The 10,760-nt window shown below is 55.7% G+C and overlaps 4 protein-coding genes across 4 annotated transcripts; 2 read left to right on the top strand and 2 right to left on the bottom strand.

Moving 5' to 3' along the window:
* Window positions 1-1,602: 1,602 nt before the first annotated feature.
* CCM_05767 (C6 finger domain protein, putative) lies at window positions 1,603-3,592 on the top strand (the record flags this gene model as incomplete). The annotated part of the gene is made up of 2 exons (XM_006670911.1): window positions 1,603-1,662; window positions 1,733-3,592. The coding sequence occupies 2 exons, from the start codon at window positions 1,603-1,605 to the stop codon at window positions 3,590-3,592; spliced, it is 1,920 nt and encodes a 639-aa protein (XP_006670974.1).
* Window positions 3,593-4,013: 421 nt separating this feature from the next.
* Window positions 4,014-5,923, bottom strand: CCM_05766 (peptidyl-prolyl cis-trans isomerase cyp8; the record flags this gene model as incomplete). Its single annotated transcript, XM_006670910.1, has 3 exons — window positions 4,014-4,534; window positions 4,616-5,843; window positions 5,897-5,923. The coding sequence occupies 3 exons, from the start codon at window positions 5,921-5,923 to the stop codon at window positions 4,014-4,016; spliced, it is 1,776 nt and encodes a 591-aa protein (XP_006670973.1).
* A 763-nt stretch (window positions 5,924-6,686) lies between these two features.
* Window positions 6,687-8,425, top strand: CCM_05765 (integral membrane protein (Ptm1), putative; the record flags this gene model as incomplete). Its single annotated transcript, XM_006670909.1, has 4 exons — window positions 6,687-6,848; window positions 6,907-7,270; window positions 7,444-7,686; window positions 7,743-8,425. 4 exons carry the CDS (start codon window positions 6,687-6,689, stop codon window positions 8,423-8,425), a joined length of 1,452 nt encoding a protein of 483 aa, XP_006670972.1.
* Window positions 8,426-8,729: 304 nt separating this feature from the next.
* CCM_05764 (DUF185 domain protein) lies at window positions 8,730-10,415 on the bottom strand (the record flags this gene model as incomplete). Its single annotated transcript, XM_006670908.1, has 4 exons — window positions 8,730-9,610; window positions 9,662-9,866; window positions 9,922-10,191; window positions 10,245-10,415. 4 exons carry the CDS (start codon window positions 10,413-10,415, stop codon window positions 8,730-8,732), a joined length of 1,527 nt encoding a protein of 508 aa, XP_006670971.1.
* Between the last annotated feature and the right edge of the window lie 345 nt (window positions 10,416-10,760).

Genomic DNA, 10,760 nt, shown 5'->3' with positions numbered 1-10,760 from the left:
GTCGGTTTCACCTCGTGGGCATCGGCAGACTACAACGATAAACGAGGTGAGCAACCTCATTTGTGAGGCACTATTGTTTTGCGGCTACCGAGTTGGGTATTCTTCTTGGACTTGGCCTAGGCCTAATTTTCTGATCCATCGGGAAACGTTGCTGGAAGGAAAATGCTTGGGATGTTCTCCCGTTTGCACGGAGTCCGGAGTCGCAACAAGTTAGCCTGGTATGTACCAGTTATTAGTTAGCGTCCATCGAGGCACTTCTCCGCGGCTAGACGTAGAAGTGGCTCCACCCACACACAACTTCGAGCTGATGGCCACCTATAACGAACGACCAGCATAATGGTCACTGATGGTCAGATCGGTGGTGTCGAGTGATGGTGGAGGACATGACATGGTGGAGGGGGATTTCGCGTCGTCCCTGCAGAAGCGCAGTTTGGACGATGATGGGGCGGGCATCATGAGACGGTTGCAAACGCTGGTAACCCGCAACGGAGTACGACTTATTACTACACAGTCTATTATTGCTGGGTAGTTTGTCCCTGTCAGCTAACTAAGTACAGGTAGGTACAGGTAGGTTAGTAGCTTTCTGCAGCAGTGCCTGGTAGGTACACCTTTCGTCTTTGTATGAGCCTTGTGCGACGTGACGAGCTATAAGGAACCCTAAGGTGCTACAGGAAATCTTGTGTCGTGCCTGCAGTGGGCCGAGGCAGCTGCACAGCCCAGGCACAGCGGGGTTGTACAGGCTTTGCTTTGCTTTGATGCTCTGCTAGTAGTGGAGGACGACCCTGCGAAAAGCTGCCCACCTACCTAAATTAGCGTCACAGTTCACTGCAAAATCGTCCTTGCGAGGCGACATCCTTCCTTCAGCCTTGACCCTAATCAGTTAGGCATCTTCAGCGGACAGCCCAATGCTTTCAGTTGATTAATCACCCTAACTAGCCAATACTACAACTGCTGTACAATTTCGTATGGGGCTGGCCTGCTTTTTCTTTTACCTACAATGTGACGTTGGGAGGCTCTTGTCCTGCTCGTCCTGCTCCATCCATCGTCGTTCTCTTCTTAATGCCTTGTTGCCTACCTACCTACCTACACCCATATCCGTCTCGCATCTGTCGTCCTTGCCTATCGCTCGACCAGTCTCGAGGCTCCCACGCTTCTTTGTGTCGACTTACTAACTATACCCATCTTCGCCGTCAGGGCAGATTCGTCCCGTCTTGGCGCCAAAATTGCCCCATTCGTGGGCAACTGTAACCCCCGATCTCGACCTTATACACATCCACGCCCCTCCCCCTCCCCCTCCCTACAAGAAGAACTCACCCACCACAACTCCTGGACCTTGTGTTCGTGTTTTGGTGAGTTCGATGTCCTAGGACAAACTTGGGTTGATCCAGCTTGAATTTTTTGGTATTCTACCACCCTTTCTGGCTCTTGTCCTGTGCCGCATGCTCTACGACCAGTACTTGGCGCAACAACTTGCTGAGCGTAGCCACTGCCAGCCTACGCCATCCTACGCCTGCAAACACCGCGCCCCTCTCTATTGATTCTGAATGCTCTGACGAATCGAGACTACCAAACTATCTAGTCTCATTCCTAGCAATCTATGCAATGGTTTATTGCGGCAAACCCTCCAAGGGCTGCTCCAACTGCCGCAAGCGCAAAGTCAAGGTACGCAAATCTACGTGCAACCTGTGACAACTCTTGCCCAACTCTAGTCCTAACCGCGCCTGATTATTAGTGCGACCAAGGAGATCCTCATTGCGGCCAGTGTCAGAAAAGACAATTACAATGTCCCGGCTACCGTAACCTCGTCGACCTCATGTTTCGCGACGAGAGCGAGCATGTCATTGAAAAAGCCACCACATTTCGAAAAAGATCCGACGTTCGAAAGCAGTCGCCAAGTCCTGTATCACCTTGTAGCTCAGACGAATTCTCATCGCCCGCTCTATCAGCAGCACCATTCAGTTGGAAACAGGCACAGGCCGCATCCAAATTTCCGCCAAGCAAAGCCAGGCGGAAAAAGACCTGTGCTACCTCTACTCAAGGCTGGCTCTGCGAACAACAGCAAGAAATGGTACTGGCAAAGAACTCTCCCAAGAAAATTAACCCAGACCTATTCTTGCCGTGTGAGTCGGTAGACTCCTTCCACGAGCGAGGTATGGCTTTCTTCTTCTCCCGCCATGTCGCAAGAAACGACGTTGGATATCAGAGTTACGACTTCATTTACGATGTTTGGAAACCTCCCAGCAACCCCAGTCCCGAGAATCAAGATAGCATCGCTGCTGGCGTCGTTGCCATTGGTTTGGCCGGCCTCTCCAAAGTCACTCGCAATACTCGAATGATGGACATGGCCCGACGAAATTATGGCGCTGCCCTGAACCTGACTACCACTGCTTTGAGTGACAAGGATGAAGCCGTCAAGGATACCACGATGCTTTCTGTTCTTCTTCTGAGCACATATGAAGTTGTCTCCGGAAGCACGCCGCAGACTATGGAAGCCTGGCAAAAACATGTTGACGGCGCCGCTGCTCTTGCCACAATTCGAGGCACTGACCAGTTCAAGACGTCGGCCGGTTGTAAGATGTTCCAGATGCTGTGCTATAGTGTGCTTCTCAGCTGTATGCGATCTGATATCCCCGCACCGCCAGTCATTGAAGAGCTGCGCAATAAGTCTCTGGAAATGGGCAAGCTCGACAGGACAAACAGAAACCTCATCGACCACATGTTTAGAACAACAACAGTGCGACATCAGGTCAAGACGGGCATTATTACCGGTAGACATGATGTCATCTCCGCGCTTGCCAACTGCGACGCTGAATGGGCTCTCCTGGCCTCAGATATGCCGGACATTTGGAGGTATCGCAACATCAAACTGGCCGCTGCCACGCCGACCGCCATGCATCGCCACTGTCACGTTTATCCTGGTCTGATCGCTGCCATCACTTGGAACGGTATCAGGTCTACGCGAATGCTTCTACAGGAAGCCATTATCGAGCAGCTGTGCCACAATGCCGATGATGAGTCATGCTTGTCCAGCGCCGACCAGGAGCTGCTAATTGGCGCGATAAAGACGCACAACACCCTGACTGATGCCATAATTGCTAGTGTACCGCAGTTCTTTGGTACTATCCGGTGGGAAGATTATGCTTCGCGCGCCGGCGCAGACACGGATTCTGCGATCCTAGACATGCATCCTTCAAGCGCCCAAGGCTCCGAGACGGTCGTGACACCACAAGAGGAAGTGGCTGGCCGAAATGGGCAGTCTGTCGTCGCTGTACTACCGTCTCTCTTTGAGCAAAAAGACAAGCCAATAGGGGAGCCGTGGTACGACATGGAGCGCATCATGACCCTGGCGGCCTCGTGCACCTCGATTGTCTGGCCGCTGTACAACATTGGCATCTCGCCCAACTGCAGTCCCGAGAAGCGATCATATGTTCTCAACCGGCTCGTGGCAATTTATGAGGAGACGGGACTCGAGAACGCCCTCGAAGTAGCGGAGACGGTCCGACAGAAGATTCAAGATTATCCCACACAGAAATGCGCCAATGCAGCCACTGATGTCTTGAGCGACGCAATGCCTACTTCATCGGATATATGATGTACCAATCGACGCCATACGGCGAGATTCTATTATTATCCATCTCTGTTTTACATTCTTCTTTGAAAACCAGAAGGTGCTTTCTCTTTTTGCTTTGGGTATCGGCGTTGGTTATTAACTGGGTGGATGGCTCTAGCGATTGCAATTTCACACACGAGTATCAAGGCGCGGAATTTTCGGCAGGTGACGGGCAGAAAATAGAAGGCCTAATTTATAACAGTTAAACCGATATTTTTCAACTTCTTAGAACATGAGTTCCCTTGCTCTGTATTTGGCTGTTTCGTTGAATTCTGAATTTCTATCGTCTCGTTTTGGTATAATCTCGGAACGCCTTTTCGTTGCCCTTGTACTCATTTCATCCAAGGATACAACGTGATATATATATACAGATTCTCCCACCCCTATTCTGTCAAACACTGGTTCACCAGCCGTCGAAGTTGCCAAACCCACCGGTCCCGCGCATCTTTTTCCGCGGCGGCTCCGGCTCCGTCCACGGCACCTCCTCCCGCCCTTGATCCCCGTCCACAGCCGCCGCCGCCGGCGTCGTCGTCGTCTTCAGATACTTTCCAACCGCATCGCCGCCGCCCGCCTCCTCCACCGATCCGTCCGCACGAATGCGCTTGCCCGTCCACGTCGTCTTATCAGCCTCCTCGCCGCCCTCGCGCTCGACTTGCAGCCGGCGGGCCTCGTCGCGCTCCTGCTGCTGGTGCTGCGCCTGAAACGCAGCAAACGGGTCAACAAAAACGGCGACATTGCGAATGACGATTTTATGCAGCGGTCGCTGGGAGCCGTCGGTCGGCACGTCCTCCATCTGCGCGAGCACGTCGAGCCCGGACACGACGGTGCCAAAGATGGTGTGCTTGCGGTCGAGGTGCGGCACGGCCTTGTAGGCGATGAAGAATTGGCTCGAGTTTGTGTTTTTGCCCTTGTTGGCCATGGAGACTTTTTTTTGCATTTTGCTTGGTTAGCTTTGGGGCGAGATACGGCGCACGGAGGAAGGGGAGGGGGGGGGGAGAGGCATACCTGTGCCGCGGGCATTGTGCGTCAGCGGACCGTCAAACTCGTCGTCGAAATACTTTCCCCAGATACTCGCGCCGCCGCGCCCCGTCCCTGAGGGATCGCCGCCCTGGATCATAAAGTTGGGAATGTTCCTGTGAAACGCCACGTCCTTGTAGTAGCCCTTTTGGGCGAGCTTGACAAAGTTCCATACCGCCTTGGGCGCGGTATCCGTGTGCAGCTCCATCGTCAGGTCGCCCAGGTTCGTCTCGAGCCGGGCGTAACCTTTGCTCGTGACGCGCTTCGGCTTGAGCATAAACTCCTCGTCCGTCAGCAGCGCGCGCGCGCCGCTCGTCTCCGGCGTGAGGCCGGTGCTGGTGAAGCTCGCGGCGGCGCGTCCCGTCGTGTACGCCGCCGCCATGGCCGCCAGCTTCTTCTCCTTGATCATGCTCTCCCGCGCGGCGGTCGACACAGGGCCGGCGGCGCCCGTCTTGGCCAGTGCCGTCCCCGCGCTGCGGTTGACGTCGCCGCCGGCCTCGCGGGCTTTGCGCGCCTTGTCCACGGCCGCTCTCGCCCTAAGCACCTTGTCGCCCATGCTGCCGAGCGCGCCGGCGTTGATGCCGCCCTCGGCGCGGGCGCGCTCCTCCTCCTCCTCCTGGTCCTTGCTGCGCTGCGCGCCCGCGCCGTCCCGGAGGTACTTGAACTGGTCTAGGCTGCGGCGCGCGGCATTGTGCGGGTCCTGCAGCGTGATGATGTCGGCGCGCGTAAAGGGCTCGTCGTCGAGCAGGTCCCGCCACATCTTGGCCTTGACGTTCATGCGCTCGACCGTGTCCCATGCGAAGACGTTGGCGTAGGTCCCGTGGCGGACGGCGACAATGTGCGTGTTGTCGGTAAAGACCTTGTACGTGACGGGGTCGACGAGGTCGCCCTTGTCGTCGCCGAGGCCCGCGCCGCGCGAGTCGCTCGCGGCGTTGCGCGCGAAGCTGAGCCGGATGAGGTCGCGCTTCTGCAGCGGCGCGCCGTCGACGGGGTTCTGGTTCGGGTGCTTCTCGAGCCAGGCGCCAATGACCTCGACGTCGAAAATGGTGCCGTCGGGCGTGCACACGGGGTTCTGGAAGGGCTGCAGGCTCGCGGCGCAAAAGTTGAAGGGCAGCTTGCGAAAGGGGACGCCGGTTTTGGCATTGCGCGACGAGGCGGCGCCGGCGCCGACGCTGGGAGAGTAGGCGTCCGAGGACGACCACTCGGAGTGTGTAATCTGGACAGAGTGTCAGAGAGGAAGGGTCGGTAAGTGATACACCGCAGTCTTACGTAGAGTTTATCGGTGCCTTTACCCATGTCGACGGCTTGGTCAGGGTGATGTAGAATAAAAGGTTGCGGGCAGTTATGTCACTGCTGCAATTTTTGGCAGCGGCGGATGTTATCGATAGCCAGGATTGTTTATCCCCCCTTGTAGGTACAACCCCACTGTATGTACTCCGTAATACAGGGAGCCAGCATCAATCAGCCCGCCCGCAATTGCTGGCGCATCACGTCTGACCCACCATAACCAGCAACGTGCTGCCCGCTCAACCCGCTGTCGGCTTGTCAAGCTGCCACATCTCTTTCTCCCAGCTGCACCATGCGACAAACCACAAACGCCCTCCCTTCATCTCAGACGCAATCTCTCGACGATTACAACTCACACTGCCGTCGCGCTCATCTTCACCCTCGCCGCAATCGCGGCATCACCTGGCGAGCTTAGCCCGTTCAATTACGCAGTGCTGCGCCACCAGCGACAGCTCCCCCCCCCAGGCCCGACTGCCCAACCACTCAACATCGCATCACACACAGCCTGCCAAATCACGCTACAGCGTCCGAGGCAATAATTGACCACGGATATGCGGTCTCTACTCGGATATTTCGCCCTGGGCATGTCCCTCTGCACAATAACCCAGGCGCTAGAAGTTGGCATAGTAATGGCATCCCTCCACAAGAGCTAGGGCCCCTGCCGCTAACATGTTATTCAGGACCAGACGAGAGAAAACCAGCAATTCTGCGCCGGTAAAGACTTGCAACTCATGAATATTTGCTGGGACTGGAGCTAACGGATGGACCAGGCATGTACAGCAGAAAATCATGGGGCGGTTCCGTTGATCCATTCATCCTCGTCAAGTTTCTGAATAATACCCTCCCCGAAGGAGACGACCCTACCGTCAGTCTCGTCATATTCGAGTGGAAAGACAGAAGCTTTGTCGGTGTCCCGGGGGAAAGCGGCGAAAATGTAGGTCCTGCGACAAACTGGCAGCTCGCACCCCAGCCGTCACTAATCATCGTCCTAGGATCTTCTCCCATGCAACCAAGACTTTATCAACAGCGGCGCTTGCAACACGACCGATCTGGGCGAATTCATATTAGCAGAAAACGCCACCGAAAAATCGAATGCCTTCATCCTCTCCAAGGCCATCCACCTCAAATCTAGCGGCCCGGTTCGATACAACATCAAGGAGACGGGCTACTACTGCATCTTCACCCAGGGCTTCAACATCGACGACTATTCCGCCGTTGCTGAGTTCCGCAATGCCTTTGGCGAGATATCGGCAACACAGATTCCCAAGCTTCCCTTCTACGGCGGCATGAGCATCCTCTACGCGCTCATGGCAGTGTACTGGGGCTTCCTCTACTATCAGCATCGCCACGACATTCGTAAGCTTCTCTTCCTGGCGTGCATACCGCGTCTCTAACAGGATATAGTGGCTGTCCAAAACTATATTACGGCGATCCTGGTATTCCTAGTCGTTGAAATGCTCATGACTTGGGGGTTCTATGGTAGGAACATGCCCATCAACCACGATTACGCACTCAAGCTAACTGTATAGACTTCCAAAACACGCACGGCTCCAATGCTGGCGCCAAGGCCTTCCTCATTATAGTCGCTATTCTCAACGCTGCTAGAAATTCGTTTTCTTTCTTCCTTTTGCTCATCGTCTGCATGGGATACGGCGTAGTGAAGCCCACGCTGGGCCGCGCCATGATCTACGTCCGCTATCTCGCCGCCGCTCACTTTGTGTTCGGTCTCATCTATGCCATTACCAGCCTGCTTTCCTCTCCCGAGAGTGTCGGTACGCATTTCTTCCACCCCTGCTACGCAAATCGACGCCACTAACATGTCAAGCAGGCCCGTTTGTGCTACTCATCGTGCTCCCCTTGGCAGGCACCCTGACTGCTTTTTACGTATGGACGCTTAACTCGCTCAACTTTACGCTCAAGGATCTACGCGAACGCAAACAGCACGCCAAGGAAACCATGTATAAGAAACTCTGGTGGTGCATCCTCCTTACCATCGTCGTCACCTTTGGCTTTTTCTTCCTCAACAGCTTCAGCTTCGCCTCCATCCACGAGGCCGACTTTGTGCCGTCCCACTGGAAAACGCGCTGGTTCGTCCTCGACGGCTGGCTCAACATTGTCTACCTTGCCGACGTGGCCTGGGTCGCCTATGTCTGGCGCCCGACGGCCAACAACCGCCGCTTCGCCATGAGCGATGAGATTGCCCAGGACGACGACGGCCACTTTGAGATTGGCGAGATTGGGATGCCCGGCGACTCCGATGATGAGGACGAGGAGGCGAACCTCGGGAGAACAAAATCTGGTGCCGCCGGCACCAGTAGTGGCGCCGCGCAAGCCGGCCAGACAAGCGGCGTCATCTCCGCAGCCGCGGCTGGTGCCTCGGTGCAGAAGCCGACGCGCAGCGTGCCGCGCGACTCGATCGAGGGCGAGACCATCTTTGCTGTGGGCGAGGATGGTGACAGGTTCTCTGATGACGACAGCGACGAGGACGTCAAGCTTGTAAAATCAAAATAATCACATGGCACTTTGGCGTTTCTCCTGCACGGGTTCTTTGACTATCCTGTTATCACTCTGCTATCACCAACGCTACTTGGGAGAATAGACGACAAAAGGGGCCTAACGAGATGGGTCTTGTTTCCCTCTGTCCGTCGATTTTTTATAGACATATAGCTTTTGTACTGCTTTTTTGAAATGATTTGAATTATGCTGGTATGGCATTAATCCGATAATTGTACAGCGTGCTTGCAGTCATGCAATTATATACTCGCACAACATGCAACCGCCCGCAAATTGGCCTCCTACCTCTATCGCCGCCTTCTCAGCTGCTCACGTCGCCGCCAAACCCCACCGGCCGACGCTGGCCATCATTCTCCGGTAATATCGCCAGTGCCTTATACACCTTGCCCATGCCGCTCGGTCCGCGGTCCACCAGGCGCTTGCACGCCTTGTCGATAGCGTCGGCCGTCTCCTTGCTCGCGCCCGGGCTCTTGGCCAGCGCGGCCGCGCGCTCCTTGATGCCCATGAGCTCCAGAAAGTCGGCCTGCTGGATGGGGCCGTGCACCTCGACGCCGTCGCTCGCGAGGGTGGCGGCCTCGGCGAGGGCAGTAAAGTCGACGTCGGCACTGAGGTCGACGAGGCCGGGCGCGGAAAAGGGGTTGACGATTTTGTGCTGACGGATGCCGCGCAGGGAGTTGATGGGGATGGTGGCCGCGGGGCCGTAGTCGAGGATCAGGGCCGCGCCACGCGGGGACGCCTTGGGGTGCTTTTCAGTGCCGCCGATGCGGGCGGCAAAGTCGGCGGCGTAGAGCGCGGCGTCGGGGCACACCTCGACGATGGAGCCTTCAATCTGCTTGAGCTTGCGGTAGCGAGGCGAGGATTCGGGCACGTAGCGGGAGTGCCGCGTGGTGCCGGAGGAGAGCGAGAGCTCGAATTCCGCAGGCGCATCGGTCGGATCGAATCGGTAGTTGGATGAAGACGACGCGGCGTTGCTGGCTCCCGGTGCGGTGGGCGATACCATCATCTCGCGCCATTCCATCTTGGGGGCCGTGTGGGCGTCTGGTGCAGCGGGAGCCGGCGGTGCTGGGCTGCCGGGGATCCTTGGCGGCGGTGGTTTAAAGGCAACCCTGGCGGACTGGAAACTATGTATGGGCAGTGCATCAAAGAATTCATGCGCAATGATGAATGGGGTCTGGCTTGATTCTGGCTGGTGTCAGTATATTTCAGTGGCCCTGCTTCTAGGCATGCGCGTACCCATGGGAACAGACTTGATAGTCTGGGTCCAGACAATCGGAAGATTGTTGTATTTCCCTGTGCTGTGGTAACCAGCTTTGGACTCCGTCGTAGGTGTCCCTTCGCCGCAGAGTAAATCTTTCTGGGCGGACCTCAGCTCCGGACTGGCTTCAACCATGTAGACGGCTTCTATGCTGTTAGCCATGGCTGGAAATCGAGAAATGGTCTATGCACAGTAGTCAGTTTAGTCAACATTTTGAATAGTTCAACGCCGGTCTTACTCGGAGCATATCGTCCATCAAAGTTCCTCTTCCAGGCCCAACTTCAATCAGCTGGACCCCATCTTTGGGCCGGCCTTGGCTCATCCATTCTGCGATGAACCAAATGCCAATCAATTCGCCAAAAACTTGCGAGATTTCAGGCGATGTCACAAAATCCCCCTTGACACCAAACTGGTCCCTTCCCTCCCCAATGGCGCCGGTGTAGTAGCCTCCCACATCACCGGTCAGGCACATGCGCATGAAGCTTGCCAACGGAACTGTTCCCGTTGTCTGTCGCAGTGTTAGCGGGAGTTTCGAGATGAGCTGTGTGGCGGGGATCTTACAGAGATTGCTTCGAAGAGCTGCTTGGCTAGTGGTGTGGACCATTTTCTTTCTTCTTGTCTGCGCAGGGCAGAGGACGAGAAGCACTGTGTTGCAAATGTTGGTCTTGGGCGCGCAAGGCCCAGGGATCGCTGAGCGAGGAGCCGTGGTGCGGCAGCCACAGCACGGCGCATCGCAGTTTGGTGCCCAGACTTTTTCGCGAAGCACTGAGTAGCAAGATTTCTATATCTCAAGTGCTAGAAATTTCAGCGTGATGTTGTGAAGAGTTTCTGGGTAAAGGCAGCTGTCTTGTAGCTTGACAGCTGAGCTCCCAGCGCTTTTCTGGGGCAGGCGCTCCACGATAAGATAAGAGGCACGACGCAATGAAGCTCCACCAGCTTGCTCAATCTTGGACTTTCCATTCACCAGCGGGCATTGCCGGCATTGACGAATTGACGGCCGAAACAAACAACAGAGTTATTTCCCGGCCGGCGCCACGGGATATTCACCAAATCTAATTCCGGAAAATCGCGAGACAA

This window comes from Cordyceps militaris (genome assembly GCF_000225605.1).
Source record: "Cordyceps militaris CM01 unplaced genomic scaffold CCM_S00004, whole genome shotgun sequence".
In the NCBI taxonomy this organism is placed as follows: domain Eukaryota; kingdom Fungi; phylum Ascomycota; class Sordariomycetes; order Hypocreales; family Cordycipitaceae; genus Cordyceps; species Cordyceps militaris.
The sequence above is the reverse complement of the archived record's forward strand: the minus strand, read 5'-3'. Positions and strand labels throughout refer to the sequence as shown.